Source organism: Anomalospiza imberbis, chromosome 19, assembly GCF_031753505.1.
Source record: "Anomalospiza imberbis isolate Cuckoo-Finch-1a 21T00152 chromosome 19, ASM3175350v1, whole genome shotgun sequence".
NCBI lineage: Eukaryota > Metazoa > Chordata > Aves > Passeriformes > Viduidae > Anomalospiza > Anomalospiza imberbis.
The window spans coordinates 9,335,090-9,359,249 of record NC_089699.1 but is presented as its reverse complement, the minus strand read 5'-3'; the positions used below and the strand labels follow the sequence as shown (position 1 = coordinate 9,359,249).

At 38.2% G+C, this 24,160-nt stretch overlaps 1 protein-coding gene across 8 annotated transcripts in view; it reads left to right on the top strand.

Moving 5' to 3' along the window:
- The window catches only part of SPAG9 (sperm associated antigen 9), a 61,946-nt gene that overhangs the window by 25,065 nt on the left and 12,721 nt on the right, over positions 1 to 24,160 (top strand). For 2 of the 8 annotated variants that reach the window (XM_068209618.1, XM_068209620.1), the window contains exons 4-23: positions 600 to 694; positions 5,210 to 5,363; positions 9,413 to 9,623; positions 10,113 to 10,212; positions 10,805 to 10,926; positions 14,012 to 14,069; positions 14,602 to 14,754; positions 14,844 to 14,895; positions 15,314 to 15,444; positions 16,591 to 16,647; positions 17,513 to 17,686; positions 18,352 to 18,481; positions 18,737 to 18,829; positions 19,110 to 19,277; positions 19,946 to 20,117; positions 21,218 to 21,445; positions 22,147 to 22,375; positions 22,766 to 22,888; positions 23,433 to 23,513; positions 23,992 to 24,059. In XM_068209618.1, the coding sequence (XP_068065719.1) occupies positions 600 to 694; positions 5,210 to 5,363; positions 9,413 to 9,623; positions 10,113 to 10,212; positions 10,805 to 10,926; positions 14,012 to 14,069; positions 14,602 to 14,754; positions 14,844 to 14,895; positions 15,314 to 15,444; positions 16,591 to 16,647; positions 17,513 to 17,686; positions 18,352 to 18,481; positions 18,737 to 18,829; positions 19,110 to 19,277; positions 19,946 to 20,117; positions 21,218 to 21,445; positions 22,147 to 22,375; positions 22,766 to 22,888; positions 23,433 to 23,513; positions 23,992 to 24,059 (2,599 nt within the window). Of the gene's footprint in view, positions 1 to 599; positions 695 to 1,171; positions 1,519 to 5,209; positions 5,364 to 9,412; positions 9,624 to 10,112; positions 10,213 to 10,804; positions 10,927 to 14,011; positions 14,070 to 14,601; positions 14,755 to 14,843; positions 14,896 to 15,313; positions 15,445 to 16,590; positions 16,648 to 17,512; positions 17,687 to 18,351; positions 18,482 to 18,736; positions 18,830 to 19,109; positions 19,278 to 19,945; positions 20,118 to 21,217; positions 21,446 to 22,146; positions 22,376 to 22,765; positions 22,889 to 23,432; positions 23,514 to 23,991; positions 24,060 to 24,160 lie in introns of those variants that run through there. The other 6 variants (XM_068209622.1, XM_068209619.1, XM_068209621.1 and 3 more) reach the window with 5 other exon arrangements.

The following is a 24,160-nucleotide window of genomic DNA, read 5'->3' as shown; positions in this document are numbered from 1 at the left end:
CTCTGTCCTTTTAATGAGATGTCAGCCTAGATAATTTAAAACCAAACTTCCCTTGTAGAAAATACAGAAAGCTTAAGTTTATTTGTGTTTTAGAAGAAAAAAGGATAAGTGGGGACTTCATATTTCTACCTACAGAAATAATCTGATTATTAGCCTATGGATTCAGAGTCTTTAATATTTGAGGAGCATATTGTCTGACCTGCACAGTACTTTGCAATTAGGCCTATAGTGCCTATTATGTATCATGTAAAAAATGCTAATATCTGCTGGATATAGAGGTCTCAGACTCCAAAATGGATTTGAACGTGGTAATTCTTTTCCAAACTCATGATTGAAATATTGCATGCACATTCTTTACCCTTAGGATGTTTCCTGTGCATGAACGTACAAGGAAGTTTTCCAATATTTTTAATTTATTATGGACTTCTCTTCTGGTTTTACACTCTGTAAAATTTTTCTTCTCTCTATTTCTTTAATGGCTCTAAATGCTTTTAGTATTTAGCTTTACAGGGGGGAGAATATATTGGTCAAAAACTATGCAGTTGTAGTACAAGTAAATGTTACTAAATATTTCTTGCTGTTTCTGTCCTTTTAAACAGATGATACACAATTATATGGAGCACTTGGAAAGAACCAAACTTCATCAGCTAACAGGGGGTGATCAGCTAGAATCCACAACACACAGTAGAATTAGGTAAGCTATTTATTGCTCTCACCCTGAAATGAGAAAAAAATTCAGTTCATTTGTGTTTGCAAGACTTTGTTCTTTAATCCTATAACAACAGTTTGTCTGAATCAGAAAATTTGTTGCATGATTGGAATGCGGTAAGAGGACAGCGTAGAAATCCGTAGAAAGCGGCTTTTGCTGTTGTGCGGCTAAGCACTGAGATATACTTTGTAGATTAATGAGGCTTAAACAATTCGAGCTTTTTGGAGTGTTTGTGTTGGGGCAGGCAGGGAAAATGTCAGCGACTGTCCCAGCATGGCCACGGTCTGGCTGCGTCTATGTGTGCTTGCACGGTACCTGCTTGTCCTCAGGGCTTGCAGGGAATAGATGATGCAGATTTGGGACCTTTGGAATCTGTGAGCCCTTTGTGGAAGGAGGGAGAAGCACTCTCGGGCTGGCTGCGCTTCTGCACTACTGCATCGATGCTGCGAGGAGCGGCGAGGGGGAGGAGGGTGGTGATGTCATTGCTTCGGAGCTGCTGCAGAAGAGTGGAACGCTGCTGCTGCTGCTGCTGCTGATGGCATTGTTTTTGTGGTGGCGGCTGAATGACAGACTTTGCCTGCAAAGATCCCCCCTTGGCCCCTGCGTAGCCTTCTTGGAGCCGGCATTCCACCATGCCAGCGCAGCGCCATGAATCCGGGCTGCATGCTTCTGTTTGTGTTTGGCTTCGTTGGCGGGGCGGTGGTCATTAACTCGGCCATCCTGGTGTCGCTCTCTGTTCTGCTGCTCGTGCACTTTTCCATTTCCACTGGGGTGCCAGCTCTGACGCAGAACCTCCCAAGGATCCTCAGGTACTCCGACCCACTGAACCCCATCTTCGTGTGCTCTCGCTGCTCCCCTGCTTTCTGTTCAAACAGGGACAAATTAGAGAAGTAAATTATGTATAAATGTCAGGTTTTGTTGTAAATGTGTCTATGTATGGAGATACAATCTATTTTTTTCATTGCCTTATAAGGTCAGCTTATGTATCTCTTTTCTGTGCAAAGCTTTAGCATCAGTTTATTATAACCTGCTGCAAAAGCTGCAATGTTAATATCAGGGATAAAGCTCACGTTCCGTGTATTGTCAGGTACTTGGCTGATCTTGTGTAGCATAAATGTATGCAGTCCGAGGCTTTGTACTATTAAACTGCACCTGTTTTTATAAAAAGGCTTATGGAAGATCAGTTAATTGATGTTAAAACCACAGTAATTAGTTGATCATGTTATTTTCAAGAAATCTGATTATTGGTTGGTGGGGAAAAAAAAATCTTCCATTATTTAAGCATTTGAGCTCTTAAAGCCTATTCACTATTGTTCAGCCAAATGTTGCCCTCTCCTCTGTTTCAGTACTTGTATGGCAAGTTGCCAGCTGTCTGCTGGCAACTCCCCCTGCCCTCAGGTTATGTTCTGTTTGTCCTGTGTGCCTGGAGCAGTAGCACACAGAAATGCTTTAGAATATTGTGGCCAAAAGTAGTCTTGGCACGTTTTAATACTTAATTACAGATGGAAAAGTTTTAAAATGAAGCTTTCTGGCCTGAAAACTTGACATGTTTTACCTGTGGTTATAAATTTAATAGTAAATTTTATTTTAAATGGGAAAAATGCTGGAAATTAGTGTTCTCTGAACAGCTAAGTGACTTTTTCCTCCTTAATACTTGGTGCATGTAGATTTTGTATGATAGTATGCTTTTAACTTGGGTCTGTGAGCACAGAAATGTTGTTCCAAAGGTTAAAAGCAATCAATAGATGGCAAAAAATTCCCAGTTTATACCAGTAGCTGATAAAAAACTTGAATGAATATTTCAATATGAAGAAACAAAATAAATTGCAAGTGAAACTCTGTAGATTGACCTAGTTAGTAAGGCTATGTTTATTTAAAAGGGGGGGAAACCCAAACCCAGAACAAATATGTCACAACTCTAAAACCAAAGACAACCAAAACAGAACTTCATATTCAGTAACTTACAAGTTACTTTTAGGTTTTAAACAAGTCAGATGGTTTGAGAAATAATTTTTTTTTTTTGGTAATGTGCTTTTGCTCCCCTGGAGTATTTAATGGATTTGAGAGGTTTGGGGATGCTATGTTTTTTCCTGCCATTCTAATTTGTTATTAGGAATTACCTGAATTAGAATTCACTTTCTTAATCTTTATTAATTTAAAAAAGGAGATACAAATACAGGATGAAGTAATATAATTGTAGAGGATTTTTTTCTGTTTTTAAACACTAGTCAGATTTTAGAACTGAGCATCTAAAAGTTCCTAAAGGTTCCTGCAAATGCTTCAGTGCATCACTTCAGAATATTAGTTTAGGCTTTTAAAATATGTGTTTCCATTCTGCTCACTGTAGCATTTTCAGCTATTTTTTGGGCACAGGGGAAGGAGAAGAGGTTCTTTTCTTTCTGCTAAACATGCAGTGAAATAAGTTGAAATTGCTTCAGTCTAACTGCATCATTTCTTTTAATGCAGACATTCACATAATAAGCTTCATTTCCAAAATTAGCCTCTTTTGCAAACTTCATTTACCGTACAGCCTTGCAATGCACCTGATCTCTGTTCTAACACATAAACTATGCTTATTATAAAGTTGTTTTAAAACTAATCTTGAAATAAAAAATGATGCCAGGTGTGAACTGTTTAAACCGTACCCATTTATTATTCTTTCTTTTGAGGATTGCAAAGCAGATCAGCTTTGTGGGTGCCCTGCAGTACGGAAATGTGCTGGACCCCTTGCCTAAGGCCAGGCCCCTCGCAGTGCCGCTCTCTTCAACCACTGAAAGGCAGTTTTTCTTCTTCCTTTTTGTTCCTCCACTTCTCATCTGCTGAAATGGTCTCAGCCCCTCTTTTGACATAATCTCAGCTTCTGTGGCCTGTCTTTTGTTCCCCACACGCCTGAGAGTTGTGGGAAATCAAAGCAAAGCAGGACCTGTTACAATAGTGGGAATCCTTGGAATCCACTGTGGGGCTTCTCATTCCAGCAGTTGCAGATGCTGGAACATTGGCTGATGTTTTGAGTTTTGTAACCCAGACTGATTTTGCTTTACTCACTTTGTTGTGCTAAACTACTTCACAATTAATGACTTAATTTGGAATAATATTTCTGAAAGGCCAGGATAGCTCCAATGTGGGAATTAGGTGCAAAGGTTTTTGTGACAAGGAGCATCTTTTTACACCTGTATTGGAAAGGTTCATGCCAATTCAAATTGTTTGCTGTAAAATTTACCAAAGGGAGTTTACTGATTAATTGGTAAAAAATATCCCTTCTCCACTAACCTTTCTTCAGAGTAAATAAACAAAATCAAAAATACGTCCAAAAATGCTTAACTTTTGCTTTTCAGCACTGCTTGCCATATATTTGCATGTGTTTTATATGCAGATACTAATTCTGCCTAGGTTATGTTTAATTTGTGAAGGACCTTGTGAAAGAAAGCACGTGTGGTTGTGTCTTGGCTTTTTATAATGCTAAAATGTGAAAACTCTGCCATCACTTGTGCACACTTTTATCTTCTCCGTCTACTATACTTAAAGCTGTGCTAGTTGATTCTAGTAATTTTTTTCTGCATTACATTGTTCTGCCTGAACAAACACTTTGCTTATCTCAGTTCTAGGCCTGGCTGGTGTTTTTCCTTTTCAGGGCTGGCCGCAGCATCCTATGAATGGCACTGCACACAATGGTTTTGTCTCTTGCTAGCAGGAAGAATGAATCCTTTTGTTCACTGAGCGCACTACTGACTGGGGATTTTTTTGTTTCTTTTGAGGGTTACTAGGTAAACCTTTAGAATTTCCAAATGCTATTTGCCATAGGGAAGTAGAAAGAGTGAGGAAGTGAAAACTGGGGATGAAATAATTTGCTTTGTTGGCACAAGCTTTTGTGCAGCTTTAGGGGGAAGTAGAGTGTTGAACTGATCGTGGGTAAAACTATACAATTTTTAGCTGAGCCAGTTGTAACATTGGTAATTCTCTGACCCAGTTCTTTTCTCTTACAGAAATCCATTTCTATGGTCTTCAGGAATAAAATACCCAATTATTTGAGAAGATTTGCTTGAGGCTTACTGTTTACAATTTTGCAAATGCTTCAGTTGATGATGTAGCCGTTTGCTGTTGTAGAATTATGTGGTTATATCTTGGAGGAAAAGGTGCAAAACAGTATTTTTAATAGTGGCTGCTGAAAACTATTTTCAATCTGAAGTAGGGAAACACTTTTGTCGTATACTTCTATTGAACAGGTGTTTCATTTCTATAAACTTTTGTTTGCTACAGATTAGCTGTAGTGTAAATCAATAACTGCTATTTAAAGCCATGGAATTGACTTGGCAATTGGGAAATGAGGAATTATTGGGTGTTTGCACAATCTGGGTGTGCTGCACTGCGCATTTAATGGAGCAGTGTCTGGATGTTTGAACCTGGAATTTCACCACTTCCCTGCTGATTTCAGAGGCCTGCAGGAAAATAAACTGTGGGACATTTGAGATGGCTGATGAACCCTGCATGTCTTTACAACAGGAAGGAGCGTCCAGTATCCCTGGGCATCTTCCCATTACCTGCAGGAGATGCTCTCCTCACGCCTGAGGCTCAGAGGGAGGTGGCAGAAACACCTTCGGCAGAGCACTGGAAATTCCATGAGCTGAGCCAGCCACGGTCCCACACCAGCCTCAAGGTGAGTGCAGCCTGGCTGCCTGGTGTGGCAGGAAAAACTCCCAGAACAGATGGTAGATCTTCGGGAGGATGGAAAAAACCAGAAAGCCACCAAATTGAAAGAGGGGATGTAGACCCCTAAAACATCTCTGTATAAGCCAAATGCATTGCTTACTCCAGGGAACTTTGAGAGAACTTTTCTTAGTACAAGAAACAAAGTTCTGGAGGCATTTTCCAAATGAGTGATAATACAGATTAGTTCTCCACTTATTCTCAGTAGTGGGTCTTTTCTTTCTGACTAAGGATCCTTTCCAAAGGTTCCAACTTGTTTTTCTGCACTAAATATGTTACTAGGTAGTGGGAAACAGTCTAATTAGCTTTATTAATGCTGCTTTAGAAGGAAAGCTTTGGTTACTACATGGGCAGTGCTCTTCATGCAGCCTCTGCTTGCTACCAGGTGTATGGTGCAGGTAGACCACAGAGCTGAGAATGACCTAACTTTCCTAAATTAGTCTGTGAGCATGATTACCCTTACTTGTAGCTTGGCTATAATTCCTGCAATTGTTCTACATTCCAACTGTGAGAGGGTGGAATAAAACAATCTGCAGGAATGGGGGAGTGGTGTTGGAGTGTGATGAGTCTGGCAGTCTAGGGTGCACTCACAGCACAGCAGGAGGAGGATCTGCAGGGTGAAGAACTCCAGAATGTGTAAATCCTCCCAGTATATATTTCTTTATGAGGTTTTTTGGAATGTACTGTTTCTGGAAAAGCATATAGCTGAGAGGAGTTTCCTCTGAAGTGAACTTAATACCTGCCTAGCATGGGAATATTAACTGATCAGAACTACAAAAACAATTTGGAGGTAATAGGAATCCATTTATTTATCATGGAGGTCGTAAGGAGATAATGGGAGGAGTAAGTAGTAGTTAATTATAGGGATATTAAAGTGACAGTGTAAGTTTTCTTCTAAATTTTTTTACTTAAAAAGAGTGGTAGTCAGGAGGTTGGATCTTGAATATGTCCAATTCCCTTTGTTTTATGCAGTTAACATTAGTGAATTGGCAGATTTTAGGAAAGCTGACTAAAATATAGCTTATGTACAATAAATAAAAGTTTATGACTAAGAGTAGATGGAGATGAGATAGAAAGGGAAGCTTCTGATTCCATCTTTCCCCTCAGAAAATTGGCTAATCCATATTGTCAAAATAGGCTTCTTGGTATAATTTTTCTAAAAATATTGCATTGCTAAAATGAGAATTCACTAAATAGCACAAACTGTAGTTATTCAAATCTGTTTATTCAGAATAAGTTCCTTAAGTCCAAAACAACATCTTTACTTTGTAGCTATGAATGTAAAGTACTTCTGAATTGAACCTGTTGAATAACATGATATATTGAAGTCAAAACCAGCATTTGAAACTTTTTTCTCTAATACTTCTGAATATTTTTAACATCCAGTACAAGGCACAAACAAGATTCTGCTGCTTTCTAGCATCTGTTTTCCATTCATGCCTGAACCTTTCCTTAATGGTCAGGGTTTCCTCCAAAAGTATCACAAAGAGGGAGTGGCAGAGATGAAAAAAATCTGTTATTCTGCGACTTGTGCAATAGTGAGATTGCTGGATATCATTGTAAAATGTCACACAGTAATGTACCAGTCATTCTTTTGTACTTATTCCAGCACAGCGTTGCAGATGAGTTACTCCTTCAGATTTAATGATTGAATTTTTAAACTATTTTTTCTTTTTTTTTTTTCCCAGGAGAAGTCTTTTGACAGCATGATGAAAAAAGTCAATTTTGCTAAGTCAGCACAGCACTGAATTTCAAATGTTTAGTTTTTGAGATATTCCAAGTAATTCAGTGTCATTTAATTAAATTGCTTTTGCTTTTCTTTAGTTCTAGAACATACATTTGTAATCGTTTAATCTGTGTGGTTTCCAAGAGTAAGCTAAAAAATACCATAGATAATAAAGTCAGAAATATAAAATATATGGGGTGATTTGAAATTTCCTTACGGAAAGGACCATTCTATTCCTTGTTTTTTCTTGTGCTATCAAGCTATTTTCCTTGAGCTTTGTGTGTGAAATTCAGTGATCGGTTTGTGCTGCATCAGTTAGTGGATGGTCTTGGAATACAAAGATGTAGAAATGTTTAAACAGAGCCAGCAGCTCTGCTGAGGTTTTATTCCTCATTTGTGTGAGCTCTGGTTGCCCTTGGTAAGGGGCACCACTTCCTCCCTTCTGTATCTGCTCACTCAAGTATGACCCATTTGCCAGTGTCACAACTTCACCCATTCAGAAGGCAACTGGGTAAATTGTAGAGTGGTTTTTTTTTTCTTTTCTTTCATTCCTTTAGAGGTGACTATTTCTGAATACTTTTGACAGAAAACCAAATATTAATAATTGGTTATTCTGCAATTTACTATAAAACAATGAGAACTGTCAGTAACTGATAGGCAGTTAGTGCTGTATTTTTGTTTCTAGGGCTTGCAAATTCAATGTGGAGATGTTACTATAGGATGCAAGCTTTACTTTTATGCTGATATACATAAATGTGTGCTTTCCTCCCTGTCCCCACACAAATAAAAATTTCGCCTTAGTAAGTTCCAAAAGGAGAAATCTGTAAGTTACAATTCATAGTAATCTTATGCTAAGTACAAGTGAGACAGTGTACATCTAAAAGCAGGATTATTTTAAAATAACCTTAAAATTCAGTTTTATTTCTTCCTCAAAAAGGCATGCAGTGAATTTGTGCTTTACAAAATCTAAACCTGTTTTGTTCTTGACAAGTTCAGTCACATTCTCTTTAAAAAAATGTCACAGACTTGTCCAGGAGCCTTGGTTTCACCTCTGATTCCCAAACAAACTCTGCAAGAACTTTTTATCAAAAGTTACCATCCTGCCTCCATTTTGTACACAGCAGCCTCAAGTTTCATCTTTATTTCCCCCAGCAAGACTTCTCTAATGGTGTGTGTTAGAAACTATTGGCCTAAACAGGCAGGCTTGTTTTCATCTTTGCAGTGAGCTGTTGTTCACTGTCATGTGCTGCTTAAGTCATAGATCAGACATCTGATGTGGGTCTGGGCATGAATGGGCAGTAAAATGGCAATGAAGGAGATGAGAGAAGAGCTGAAAAAGGGCTGTTGGTATATTCAGGTAGTGGTTGTGTCACACACAGTCCACTCTGCCCTCCCACAGTGCTTGATGCAGCTCTGAGTGATGGTCCCAGTCTGGAGTCCAGCAGCTGGATTAAGTCCATAATTAATGTCATACTTCTGGGTCTTGACCCTGTGTCACTGAGAATTGTTGTCAGGAGTCGGTTTCTGAGGAGGAACTGTTTACTGATGTTCCTTGCTTGATCTGAAATCTGACTGGACAAGTAGTTATTGCAGTTCCATGTCCCGTTCCCAGTGTCAGCCAGCACTCGCAGTTCAGACGGGAAAGCGCATAAAACGTGAGTGAAGTGCTTGCAAACATGGAAATGTTCATGGCCAGGTTGGACAGGGCTTGGAGCAGCCTGGTCTAGTGGAAAGTGTCCCTGCCCACAGCAGGGTGTTGGAACAAAATTATCTTTAAGGTCCCTCCCAACCCAAACCATTCTGTGATTATGATTCAACGAATTACTACAGTTTTATATCAGTTAAATCCATGTTTGCATCTGTTCTTCAGTAGCTGCTTTTTAAGGTACCATGTATTTTCTGAACCTTTAATTTTATAACAGCTTTGGGAAAATTAGGCAGTTCATTGTGCAGATAGAAGGACTCTTAGAATATGAGAATGCTGCTTGTTTTCTGGAAGCCTTCGCAGAGAAGTAGTAACTAAAATTATCAGCTGAGGTCAAACGTTGTTAAAAATAAAGGCATTTTTATGTAGCTATAATTGCTTTAGGAGTGAAACAACCATAGGCTAAAGATGACTGTACTGGCTGAAAACATTATTTTTATTCATTTGTCTTTGCATTTGCTTAATTTTTAGTAAAATACAGTGATTTTGTCTGTTCCTTAGTTTATATGCCCCAGCTCTTCTAGTAACACTTTGTGTTCATTTTTTACTGGTAATGGTGCAATTCTAGGATGAGCTCTCTGATGTTAGCCAAGCAGGCTCGAAATGTACTACGCCAGCATCCACAGCTGCTTCAGATGCTCCTGTGCTGCCTGCTGAAACCCCTCAAAAGGAAAATGTTGAAGGGCATGCAAAGGACACAGAGATGTCGAATGAGAAACTGGATGTAAGCAAGAATATTGAAGTACAGGTAGCTCAAGAGACAAGAAATATGTGCACCGGTGAGCTGCTTTAACTTCTTTATGTAGGGTTACTATGGACCTCATATTTGATCACTTATTAATTATCTTTTATTGTGCCACAAATGAGAATGGGGCTTTTACTCAATATTTTAAGGAGTACAGAATATTGGTCAGAGATAAGTCTGTTGTTTATTGGTGACTTTAGTCTTTTTTGCTTCAGAATCAGAATTATTTATGACATTTCTTTGGCAGTAGAAAAGGCACAAAGGGTCGTGAAGTGTTGGACATCTTGGTTTCAATTGCAGAAGTAGTGAGAAATAAGTGCTGTTGGATGACTTGTGTTAAATTCAGGAGACCTAGAAATTCCAGTGTCTGCACTAGAGTATCAAAATCTGTGGATCTTTTAATTACTTTGATAAGTCTTTGAACAGAAGTATCCTAAGTTGGTGATTGATTAAGAGCTACTACATGTAGTTAGTATGCCATGATGATTTTGTTTATGGGCATGTACCACTTGCTTTGCCCCAGGGGAAAATGATAATGAAGAAAAATCTGAAGTTCAGGCAATTATTGAATCAACTCCAGAGTTGGATATGGATAAAGATCTCAGTGGATATAAGGGTTCCAGGTAAGTTGTGTCTTCTGATTTGAGGAAGAAGACAAATTTTAGAAGATTATTTAAATTAAATAAATGTGTATGGGAATTAAATGCTGTGTATGGGAATTTTCCTTTTTTTGTCTTTGTTTAATTGTTGTGATGAGAAGGATAAAAATACCCTCTATGGTGAATCTTAAGGGTGTAAGAAGAGCTTTGTGTGAAATGAGCCCCTTCTCTGAACATAGGAATATTTTGACCTCCTACTATTCAGTTCTCTTGCATTCTTGTTATATTAAATGACTTCTAGTTTAGCTGAGCTGTCTATTCTTCAGGCATTTGGGCTAAGTCCTGACACAACTGAATTTCTATAGGCAAAAACTTGATGTGCTTTAATTATTACAATCCTGACCAGCTCAGTATCAGCAACTGCTTTAAGTTTGGGATCTTGATGGCAAAGCAGTATTTGAAAATAGAATCTAGAACTTGTAAGCCAACTGAAAGCTTGTCTGGTTTGTTTGAGGGAACAAATGAACTACTAGACAAAAAATACAGAGAAAGCTTTTCTTCATTGTGGGAGTGTTATCTCCCTGCTTTTTCATGTCTTGTTTAATTCTCTGCCCAGCACTCCCACCAAAGGCATCAAGAACAAAGCATTTGACCGTAACACAGAGTCACTCTTTGAAGAGCTGTCATCTGCTGGTTCTGGCCTAATTGGAGATGTGGATGAAGGTGCAGATTTACTGGGTAAGAAAGATGCTGTATACAGAAATTTTCCTTTTAGGAAGTGCTTAATTAGTCTTGCTGGATTTGTTGTTAGGCTTCATTTGCATTAAAATTGTTTGGTTAGCATCCTAAGGTAGTCATTGGAATGCAAAACCAGAAGCATTTGTTCTTTCTCTCTGTATAATAATCTTAATCTTTTGGGGCACTTCCTACACTATTCTCCATTTCTCCCTGTATGTTCTCTTGCATAAGGATTTTTTTCTCAAGGAAGGATTTTTGTCTTGAACTAGTTTTAGATAGTTTTATTCAGGTCGTGCCTGATCTGTAGTGGCCTGGCTTTATCACCTCCTTAGAGACTGTAACTTGAAAGAGAATTGCAGCAAATGAAATGGTGGTAATTTGAGAATCAAACTGTTAATTGATAGGGGAGGGGAAACCCACATTTCTCCTTCACCTAAGCAGCTTGCTATTGTTTCTATGCTGACTGAAATAAACTTGAGTTTTGAGTTGAAGATAATCAAAAAGGTCATTAGAAGAATAATCTTTTTATAAACAATATAGCAGGATATTTTTAACTGTAATTGTTCAGGCCTCATTTTGAAATAATGAAAGCTGGTACTATGGAATGTATAAAATGCAGATGCTATCTCAGGTGCTTTTAAAATGAGTTGTGTGCAGAAAATCAGCAGCTGGTTTGCTTCTGTCCTCTGACCCTGCAAAACTGCAGATTGTTAGGGCTGTTAAAACTCCTGTGTGCAATCTGGATTTCTGGTTGTTCAGTGTTCCTCCAGAAACTTATTTTATATCAAACAAGTGACATTTCTGCAGATATTGCTCACTAGGAGTAATGGCCTATTTCCAGTCTGAGATGGTTTTTCTTTGTTGTCACTCTGAGCAGTGAGGCTCTCCACATCCTTACTGCAACACACTCCATCTAGAACTCTTGGCTGTCATTCCATTCTCAGAGGGACAGCTAATCACACAGTCTGCATGCAGAAATACAGATACTGGAGAAGTATTAACATGGAGCAACATCCATCCCTTAGCTGTGATAAACTGATTAAAGAAATCAAACTATTGTCAGGATGTCCTGATTCTAATGCTTTGTTTTTTATGGGCAAAAAATAATACACTTTTTAGTATAAGTTATTTAAGGTTGTCAGTGGGTTTATTACCATTTTCTGTAAATCTGTTGCTGGAAACACCAGTGTGTGCACAATAAGCCTGGGGTTACACCTGCATTTGTTATGCAGAATGTGTTGGTCTGAAAATTTTATTTTAGAATCATCATTTCGCTTTGAGAACAACCATAGCATAAAACCTGAAAAGCCACACCTACATCCAGAATAGTCTGTGTGTTTGAAGCATTTGGGCCTGTTCTAAGTGAGCATTAAACTTCAGTATGGAGTTGTTTAAAAGTAGTTAATTGGGATTCTCTAATCTGTTTTCTCTTGGGCTGCATACCCAGGGGAATATTCTGGTGTGTATGCTTCTTTTTTCAAAAAATCTTTGAAATCTGTTGCTTCTCCAGTTAGGCATTCTTGGCTGCTGCTCTCATACTATACATTCTCTGCATTCTCTGCATTTTTTCCCCGCTTGGTAACTTTTTTTTTGCCATTGCACTCTGGCTTTCTAGTTTTTGTTCTTGCATTGTAAAAGATCCTGAAATCTGTTGGACATGATCCTACATACTTTTATTTGTGAATATTGAAAATGTTTTAAAAAGCAATAGCAACTTGAATAAAATCTCTTGATGGCTGTAGTATAGGGAATTTCTCCAGACATTGATAAATTAACCATAGCTGATCTAATTTACTTCAGTAAATGTCATTTACTTTTAATCCAAAACTCAGAGAGGGAAATGTCAAAAGAGGGAACTTTGACTTGCATGTCTATTTATAGATACCTTTTCTTCTTTGTTATCCAAATATCTTTAAAGTCTTCTGCTGCTAAAGTTGCTTAGAAGATTGTATTCCTAAAGTATTTTAAAAGGCCTCCACCATTAAGATACCTTTTTCATTCATTATGTTAATCTGGAATTAACATAGTTTCTGCTGTTATCTGTGTCATAATTATTTTGCATTGCAAGGTGCAAAATAATTATTCTCTCCCGAAACTGCCTTTTTTAAATTTCTGAAAATTATATTAGGTATGCAAAAAATAGGGTGAGAAATTAATTTCCAGAAATTTAAGTAACACTGAAGTAGTTACTTGAAAAGTTATGTCCACTTTCCTCCATAAGAGCATATTAATTGGAAACTTCTGAATGGCTTAGAATTTCTTCCAAGGACTGTGCTTCTAAATTATTTCATAGAAAATGAGAGACTTTTATTAAGTTACTGATTCTTATAAGAGGTTTAACCAATGGAAATGGTTGTGACAAACTTAAATTCTTCAACATCAGTCTTCTGTATAAATCCTGCTTCTAATCACATCACATCCCACTTCAGATTTTTGGTGGTGGCTTTGTTTTAATTCACTCTTACTTCCTAAGTCTTAATCTTTTATTTCTCCTCGCTCATACTACACCTCACATGAAATGTTTCTTGTTCTTGTTTTTGCTCTACATGGAATGCATGGGCTTTAAAGACCATAATTTCTTTGGTAAGGTATCATTTGCTCTGGGGAAATCTGCAGGGCTTTCACAATCTGAACTTTATTCAGCATGTCTTGTGTCTATAACTGATACACTTTGGCATATAACAATCTATTTATAAAAGATCAAAAAGCAATAATGATAATGATGTAAAAGACAGTTGAGCATTTTAAACGGAACATTTTGTGGTCTAATATTTCTGCAACATATGCTGTGTTTGGTTTTTGACTTAGTACTGTAACATCATCTAAATATACAGAGTGGCAGCACTGGCCTGTGCTTAGTTAGGGATGTCTTTGGGCTTTTTTAATTGAAGTCAGGCTGGGAGAGGGTGGGAGGGAAAGCTAATTGTAGAATGTAGGTTGGACCTGAAACTTCAGATAGCTCACAGTTCTTCTAACAAGTTTGTCATACATAAAATTCATTTGACTTTAGACAATGGCAAAACATAAGTTTTGTAAAAACATCCATTTTATTTGCTAATTTCATGTGTTTGTTTCCTTTGGAAAGGAATGGGGCGTGAGGTTGAAAACCTTATTTTGGAAAACACTCAGCTGCTGGAGACAAAGTAAGTGAGAATGTTTATGTAAAAAATACTGACATCCTGTTATTTCATTATATCTTCAATATCCTGATACAGAATTGAAACTATACAAATGTGCTTTCAGTTCTAAGAGTAATGAGGGTGTGATTATTTTGAATTTTTAGCTGTATTTCTCTGAGTTGGTCTTCTTCTAGAAATTAAGTACCTAATATGAAAAGTCTGCTTTTATCCTTGTAAGACTCCAAAAAATGCAGTGCTGTGTTCTGAGGAAATCAACTCCATGTCAGAAACACAACTTTAAGTGCAGAGGCAATTCCACTAGAGGATTTATTCAAAGCAAACTGATTTATCAGTAATTTTTTTGTAATAGAGAGAATGTGAATGTGTTTGAATGTTGGCGATTTGGGGGTAGATGGTTTGACCTCTAAGAAAGCAGTATCTTTTTACAGCATCTCTGTGTAAAAAATGTGTAAGTCTTTCAAAATAAAACCAGGCTGAAGCTGAACTGTGAGACCATGGCTATCCTTATACCTATATGTTTTCAATGTTTGTGTAGAAATGCACTGAATGTAGTGAAGAATGATTTAATAGCCAAGGTGGATGAATTGACCTGTGAAAAGGATGTACTACAAGGTGAATTAGAGGCTGTAAAACAAGCAAAACAAAAGCTTGAAGAGAAGAATAAAGAACTGGAAGAAGAGCTGAGAAAGTAAGTTTAATTCCATGGTTGTAAAAAAAGGAAAAGAAGAAAAACTCTAGTGTGGTATCTATTACAGCTGTTTTTTATTTTCTATTTAGAGCTCGTGCAGAAGCAGAAGAAGCAAGACAGAAGGCTAAAGAGGATGATGATGTAGGTGTATATGTGTGGTTTTGTGTGTGTAATTCAGTGGGACATTAGAAGTCTGTGTGTTTAGTGAGTGCTACTAAAACTTACGGCTTAATAAGTAGTGGTAAAGTTCCTCCCTGTATAGAAATGACAGAAGATCTAAAGAGCACAAGTAAACTTAAATTGACAGTGATTAGCTTGCTTGCTTTCCTCTCTGCCCACTGTTACCACACTCTTTTTTTGAAGAGCTGTTTTCATTCACATTATATTGCATACAAAGGATAGGAGGAGAGGAAGGTAAAACCCAGATTTCGAAAGCCCCAAACTATTTGAAATCTGGAATTGTGCCCTAGCCTGGCTGTTATCAGGAGGCAGAGGGTGGCTCTGCAGGGCCCTGTGGTGCTCCTTTGTCCCTGCCATGTTTGTTAACTTGTGTGCCCAGAGCGATGTCCCCACGGCCCAGCGGAAACGCTTCACACGTGTGGAAATGGCCCGAGTGCTGATGGAGAGGAACCAGTACAAGGAGAGGCTGATGGAGCTGCAGGAGGCTGTCCGATGGACTGAGATGATAAGGTGAAAAGGCTCTTAGAGAATCTTTGACAGAGCTCCTTGTGATTTTTAGGTGCTGAGTGATCTAGTCAGCAGGTTCATTGCCTTCTGCTTGTTTTCTTCATGCCCATGAGGATCATTGGTTTTAAGTTATGGGCATATAATTTGTCAGAATGGTTCTTGGCAGGACCTCAGTGAAGATGTATTGACTTCATATGATGTGAAATACACACATTTTTTCCAGGGATGCTTATTCTGGAACAGTTACAAAAGTTGGTAATTGTAAACAACATTAATCTGGTGGGCATTAAAAATTACTCTGTGCATGCACATACCTTGTGATGTCAAAATAGGGATAATATTGTCTTCAGACTGAGCATAATTCCTTTGGAAAGACTTGGGTTGTTCAGGATAAAACAGTTTAAAGTTGTGCAAGGCGTGTTAAATATAAGCAGTAAAGATGGTGATTTGGTCTCATTTGCATCCTGAATATTCAGTTGTTTGGAAAGTATGGTTTAAAAACTTAAGTCTTCTGCCTCAGACCTCAGCCCAGCTCATCCTTGTCCCTGACCACAGGTACCAGAGGCTGTGGTGCTGCCTGCTGGCCATGGACAGCAGTGACATGTAATTGTTCCCATTGTCCTCGTGCCTGTGACCCTTTGGGAGGAAAAATGTACATTTCCAACAGCCATGGCTTGTTCTTCTGTAGCTATTATCTGCTGTAGAAATCCTCTCCTATCTCTTATCTGTGGCTATGGGAACACTCACTTTATCAATTATTTACTGATGTATTGAAGATTAATAGGCTTTGAAACAAAAACCACTGTTAAAATATTAAATAGGGGGCAGAATAATTTAAAATGGTTTGCTGCTTTCTTCAAGCTTTTTTCATTACAAAGTGTTATGCAGACTTGTCTCTGTCTGAAAAGTTGCCCGTTTGTTTAGGATGCAAAGAAATGTGGATGAAGTTTATTATGTAACTTTATTTCCTGTAGTGGGAATTTCAGTATTGTGCTGTGATCAGTAAAGAAGCAGTAGTGTGAAGAAACAGGCTTTGTTATTTTCAGGCTTTGTTACCCTTTTTTAAAAAATAAGAGTTATACACTGTTCCATTCCTTTTCCTTTTTTAGTTGTTGCTTACTCAGTAAACTTGGAATTCATTTCTTGTAGAGCATCCAGAGAAAATCCAGCCATGCAAGAGAAGAAAAGATCGAGCATTTGGCAATTGTAAGTATAGAAACACAACTTACTGGCAGAAATAAATAAAGACCCTAACCAATTAGCTGGCACATTTGTGTATGTTAGCTAATTATTTTTTGGCAGATGAAGATGTCTTAACACTTCTCCTCTTGTTGCCCAGCATGCCAACTCGGTAAGACTGCTCTGGAAGACAAAATGTATTGTAAGCTGCAGCATGTAATGAGTGGTGGTGCACTTTGTGAAGTTAAATGCTAAAGTGCTGGAATTTTTTCCTAGCTGAATATATAGCAGGATTCTTGTCCTGAACATTTTTTCCAGATTCATTTTTATGATGACAAGTTGAAACCTGAATAGCACATGGGGGTTGCATTTATTTCAGCTTCTTTTCCCTCTGTGAAGTACAGCTCACTGATTGTTACATTCTCCTTTCTGACTTCAAGCTCTTTAAATCTAAACCAGTGTTCTTCTCAGCAAGATGTTTGTCAAATAATCCTTTTGATGTTGTGATTTGCTGATAACTATTTTATCTTGTTGCATAGAAATAGTGGGTTTTTAAAAATGCTCTCTGCATGACCTAATGTCCTTCATAGAACTGTCTTCCAGGTAGGATGTTCACATCCTAATTTTGTTGTTTCCCTGTAGATGTTAATTCCAGGTAAAGTTCCCATTGGATTTGATAAATGGGATAATAATCCTTTAAGAATTTTTCTTACAGACATCAGTTTTTGTGCTTTGAGAGTGTTGCTGAGTGTGTGGTGGCTGCTGCTATGTTGGGCTCCAGTTTCTTACTTTAACTGTCTTGAGCAGGCTGGCATATGCTGTGTTTTGCCTGCATAGTCAAATTTGGATGTATCTGACAAATCTTGACTCTTGTCTTTTTCTCTTCTGCTAGTTTTAGCAGGCTCTTCAGTTCATCCAGCAATACAGCAAAGAAACCAGAACCTCCTGTCAATGTTAAATATAATGCTCCGACCTCGCACATTACTCCATCAGTCAAGAAAAGAAGCAGCACCTTATCTCAATTACCCAGTGACAAATCTAAAGCCTTTGAATTCCTCAGTGAAGAGTAAGACATTTTGGTTTTATAGTAGATATGCTCTATCAAGTGTTTACTCTTTTAGTCCTCTGAGATTCCTAGCATGCTGCTAAGCAAAGTATCATCTCCTGAAGTGAGTGTTGATTCATAAGGACTGAAGGTAGTGCAGAGTGAAATGTGCAGCAGTGGGTGAATACTTTGAGCACCTGGCTGAAATATTCTACTTGGTAAATACCACTGCCTTTCAAGAAAGTGCATTTAGGCACAGGAGGCAACACTTGGTACACTTATATATGAAAATGTTGTAGCTGGGCAATAACTGTACAGGTACTTAAGGTTCACTTAAGAGTCAGGCTAACAAGACTCTGTAATTATTTTTTTCTCCTGTGCTTTGTTTTGGCAATATATCCTCATGAGTTACAACTTTTAAAGCTCCTAGTAGAGCTACACAACCCAAGTTAATTTCTTTTAAGCATGCTGGCAATAGACTTTCTAGTCTTGCATGTTTTTCCCCAATCTCTTAAAAATAGCCGACAGGGAACCTGGTGTTTTGATAGGTAAAAAAACCCTAGGGATATCCTTGGTAACCCAGTGCTTCCAGTGATCTTGGTTATTGAGTTTAACAGCAATTCCCATTGCACAAGAGATTCTAAAGAGCATAAGTAAGAAGTTCCTCAATCCTGATTCTTGCCCAGAACTGAAGCTAGTTTAGCCTCACGCCGGGAGCAGAAGAGGGAGCAGTACCGCCAGGTGAAAGCTCATGTCCAGAAGGAGGATGGCAGAGTGCAGGCTTTTGGCTGGAGTCTACCTCAGAAGTACAAACAGGTATGATGTTTTCAAGTGTAATGGTAACAGCTTCGTGTTTTGTTGCATTTGAATAGGGTATGATTTCACAGCTTGTGTTTGAGTGATTCCAGCTTTTTTTTTTGTTGAACTTAGCAGTAAAGAATCTTTCTAAAGGAGACAACAATGCAAAACTCTTAATTGTGTTTAAGAAATTCTGAGCAACTGATTCCAAAGATTGTAAACCTCTTTTAAAGGTAAAATTTTTCCAGTTTTTTTTTTTTTTTTTTTACCTAGGTGGCAAATGGTGGACAGGGTGAAAATAAGATGAAGAACTTGCCTGTACCTGTTTACCTGAGACCTTTGGATGAGAAGGATACCTCTATGAAGGTAGAACGTTTCCAGTGATGATAAGAGATTTGGGCAAACTATAGCTTGAATATTTTTGTTTTGCACTCAATTACATTCTTCTTCAAATTAGTTGTTTCTTTTTAAAACACAGTGAAGAAGAATTTGTCTCAGTAAAATGCATATGACTTTAATTATAATTAATAATTTAAAATGGAGTCTGGAAATATAATAATGTTGATATCACTTAGCATATTTAACAATGCTTGTGTCTCTTTTTTTTAGTTTGAGATTCAAGCGAAACATTTCTTTTTCTCCCAAGCTGTGGTGTGCTGTAGGGGTGAACCTGTCAGGGGGGAAGACACGAGATGGAGGGTCTGTGGTTGGTGCCAGTGTGTTCTACAATGATGTGACTGGTGTGGATGCAGATGGCAACAAGCAGCAGACAGGATCCCAGAGTAGCTTAGATAAACTAGACCAGGAGCTCAAGGTAAGGCACATTTAATAAATTCTATAGTTATACACCTTTACTCTGTAACTGCAGAGTATTTTCTAATCAGGTTCTTTGGTAACAAGCAGAGTTTTCTTGGTTAGTCATTAGCCCAGGATGTTTGGGTTATTGAATCCAACTATTAAATACTTTTGAATCTTCCCTTGCTGGCAAATCTCAAGAGCAAATAAATTTTACATCAAAATGATGTACTGTTTATACCAGTGCTGCTTCCTTTAAAAACCATTTGTGTCAGACCTGTTTGTGTTCTAACTGCCATGACTGGAATTCATATTAAGGGCATAAAAACAGTCTGAATTTTCAAGTGTTTTGGGATATCACATTAACCTGTGGTGATACTGAGTATGGCAGTTGGGATGTCAATAATGCTTTTATTTTATACTGGCCTAACTGTATAATTATGCAGTGTAATTATAATATTTTATGTATTTTTAATACAAGTATGAAATATGAGGGAGCTTTATACTTCAGATACATAAAGAACAAGTAACTACGTGTAGTTTTACAATGGAATTGAAGATATTTAACTTCCCACATATTTATGTGTATTTCTGTAGGTGAAAACGTAAGGCCATAAAAGATCAAAGGTAATGATTCTATTCTTGTCTCTCTTTCTGTTGTTCATTTCTGCCTTTGTTCTCCTTCAGGATCAGCAGAAGGAACTGAAACACCAGGAAGAATTATCCAGTCTAGTTTGGATCTGTACTAGCACACATTCTGCTACAAAAGTTATCATTATTGATGCAAACCAACCAGGGAATATTCTGGACAGTTTCATTGTTTGCAATTCTCACGTGCTTTGTATTGCTAGTGTGCCAGGTAAACACTTGGGCTGGTTCAGCTCCTGCTTTTTTAAACTGATTCTTACTCAGCTTTTCTCATGCAATGAAAAACCCACAGATTTGTTACTTAGTATGATAAAAAGTTACTGTAACAGAGCAGTAAGAAATGATTAGTTGTACATTTTACTATTGCCTTTCTACCCATCTGTTTCACTCTGTAGTTGGCTGTTGACTTAAATGGACCGAAAATCTGAGAGATGTCAGCAGCCAAGGGGAGCTGTTTTGTTTGATGCACTATAAACTCTGCAACAGTGTCGATATTTCATGGAATTGTGAACATCACAAAAAGAATAATATGTTTGTTGCTTTTTTGACTTCTTCAGCCTCTTGAAGATAAGCAGCAAGTCTTGGAGCTCCCTGCAGAGGGAATCCTTGTTGCATTTGAGTGTATTCTAAGTCTTGAAAGTATAAGAGGATTGGACATGAGAAAAATGGTTTTTCTTCCAGAACCAAGGATCTATTGCACCTAAATTCTTCATAAAGATATAGATAGGTGTCCTTGTGTACCTGCACTGTTATGAAATCTGATTTTAGAAGAAGATACAATTAAAATGGAAATAAACTATTTGGAAAGCTACAGATTAAAATACAGTGAATGACATTGTAGTGAAGCATATGTCAATCTTGCTTTTGTTTTGTGAGCTTTGTGACAGCATCTTCCACATTTGCTGATTATTTAAAACTAACCTTGTAGATAGGGGCTGTCTGCATGTTTAATCTCTGGAGAGCTCATTGACTTTGAAGCTTAGTTATTAGATAAAGGAGTGATTCACCTTTATCCCTATGAAAAACACCCAGTGACAGGGTCCAAGGGAATGGCCTGAAGTTGTGTCAGGTGAGGTTTAGGCTGGATATTGGCAAAAGATTCCCCCCCAGGGGGTGGTGGGGCACTGAAAGGGCTCCCCAGGGCAGTGGTCATGACACCAAGGCTGCCAGAGCTCCAGGAACGTTTGGATAATGCTCTGAGACAAAGGGTGGGAATTCTGGGTATCTGTGCCTGGCCAGGAGTTGGACTGGATCTTTGTGGGTCCCTTCCAGCTCAGGATATTAAGTAATTCTGAGTTTAATCTCTTTCAGGGGCAAGGGAAACAGACTACCCTGCAGGAGAAGAAGGGTCCCAGGAAGCAGATTCCAGCCAAGTGGACAAATCCTCCCTTTGTGGCAGTATGACCAGCAACAGCTCTGCTGAGACCGACAGCCTGCTGGGGGGCATCACTGTGGTGGGATGCACTGCTGAAGGTCTCACAGGGGCTCCTGGTGCCCACGACACCAATGGGGCCTCACCTGTGGCAGAGAAACAGTCAGGTATGTGATAAACACTGCAGGTGTGGCAGGGCTGGCCAAGCACCTCAAGATGCAGCTGGAAATAAGTGGTGCAACTACTGAGGTTAACGGTGTGTAAGCTGTGATAACATAAACTCTCTGTAAATCTGTAAATTGTAGCTGAAAAAGTGGTGGAGGTGACATGAAATGGGAACTGGCAGCTGCTTTTTGCAGGTACTTTTGAGAGAATTCTTGTTTCTGCTCTAGAGAGAGATTTTAATGTAGTATTTGAAATGCAGATCTTGTCAAGAGAGTGACTAAAATAAATGCCTTGGATTTTGTCAAGTCTTAATAGAGATTTAAGTGAAACTGATTATTTCATAGACATTATACTTTTTTTTTTTGTCATACGGCCTGCAGAGCTGTATGGTGATAGGATTGTCAATGGATATGTGCTGGTTGGCTGTGTTTACTGCTGTCCTAGTTAGTAATTTAATGGCCAGTCTGAGCCATCAGTCACTGGGTTGATACTTAAAAGTTCATTTGATATTTGTTTATACAGTGCAACCTGCTAAAATTTGGGCATTTCTGATGTGATGTTTTTTGATTCTGATGTGGAAATTGTAACTGTCTGGCTATGACAGCTATTCATTTTAGTTTTAAGTATCGAGTTCTGGCTGTTTTAAACAATAGCAAATTCTATCGCAGTTGTTAAAAGTTTTTCAAATTTGTTTGTTTCATAGATATTGCAGCTGAAAATAATTCAGTAGATGAGAACATTCCAACGGCAGAGGAGGCAACAGAAGCAACAGAAGTCAATGCAGGGACAGGAGAAGACACAGCTGATATTGCACAAACTGGAGTCTACACAGAGCATGTCTTTACAGATCCCTTGGGAGTGCAGCATACAGCGGAGGCATCTCCAGTGTATCAGCCTAAGTACCTAGTCTCAGTCCTTAGACCTCTTAAAATGTATTTTAAAAAAGAAGTATAATGTTTGCAGGCACATAGCATGGAGACAAAATGACTACTTTTTTTTCCTTTTTAAGTGTGTTGAAGTTTATATAAGTAGTCTTGGTACAAGACTCTTTGTGACTCTCTTCTGCCATTCCCCAGAGGTAATAATACTGAGAGATTTGAATGGAACCTAGTTTTCCCTGTAAATGTCCACTTGAAGAAATTCGTGGTTATTGAGGTTTTCATCTCTATTGTACTTTCATGTGTGGTTACGGTGTTTTTAAACATCTCATGTACTTCAAAAGCCAGTGTAGGAGCTCTCAGTAGTGAGGTAAACACCTGGCTTATAGCCTGAGTAATCTGTGCACTTCATTAAATGTATTTTAACTGGTGTTTTTTTTCTAGTACTGAGTCAGAATTATATAAGGATGTTGCAGTTCTGCCAAACGAGCAAGATCTAGTGAGAGAAGAAGCACAGAAAATGAGTAGCCTTTTACCGACCATGTGGCTTGGAGCACAGAATGGATGGTAAGGAAGTGCTAATCTTGTTATATTTATTTATAGTAATTACTTTAAGCTTGCTTCTTGTGCCCACAGGCCTGATAACCATCTCAAGTCAAGATTAAGCACAGGATGATCTCAAGAGAGCCAAAACCTTGAATGCTTTGCTGCAGTTTTTAGGCATTACAGAATTCAAAGGAAGTATTGTAGGTGATTAGATAGTCCTTTTTTGTTAGAGAATGCTTCATCTGCAGAGAAGTTCTGGATTTTTTTTGCATTCAATGAAATTGTTATGGTCTGTTATTTACATAATTTTCAATATTTTAGTATGATAGAAAAATGTATTGTAATTTTTACTGCAGATGGATCCACAAGGGAGTTTGTAATGCTTTAGGCCTCTGAAAAAGCCATTCTGCTGCTCATGTAGTTCTTCCTTTCAGTGTATACATAATTTCCAGTGGAAGATGAAAACTTGTCTTCCCTTTGATTGTGGATTTCAGTTTATAAGAGTTTTGCTTGTGGTTGTTTTTGTCTGGTAGTGCTTTTAATCCCTCCTGATTTTTCTTTGCAGCCTGTATGTTCATTCGTCAGTGGCCCAGTGGAGGAAATGTGTTCATGCCATTAAACTTAAAGATTCTATTCTCAGTATTGTGTAAGTCCTGAAAGAATGTCATGTAAATCATAATGAATTTCTGTTAAAATACTTTCCAAGGTAGTTTTATATTTCCTTCTCAGATATTGGGAATGTCAGTTGCCATAACTGCCTGCATGCTCTTTGAGGGACAGTGGAAAACTTCTGGGGAGTAGGGAAAATAAAATGAATCTTGTACCTGTTGGAAGTACACAGGCCAAAGGATGAGCTGTAGCTATGCAAAACAGTTATAGTTTGCTATTTTTGCTGTTTTCTTCATGCATTGCAACCAGATATATTTCAATCTCTCTGAACTGGATTTTGATCCCTTGTTACATCCCTTCTCTTGAGTTATATTGTAGAAATCAAAACACTGGGGCTAATAAAAAATGACTGTAAAAAATATGCTGAAATATGAAATGTTTATACCTAGTTTTAAACTTGCCTTCTGAGCAGAGCAGTCTAACAGAGTGTGTTGTTGTGCCTCCTTTTTCCTCAGACATGTCAAAGGAATAGTCTTGGTTGCACTGGCAGATGGGACACTTGCAATCTTTCACCGGGGAGTCGGTAAGGATTCTCTTGTATCTGGAAACCAGGGAATTTTTAACAGGAGTCAGGAAAGAAATGTGCCATTTACAAGTAATGTTTTGATAATGTGTTCCCCAGTG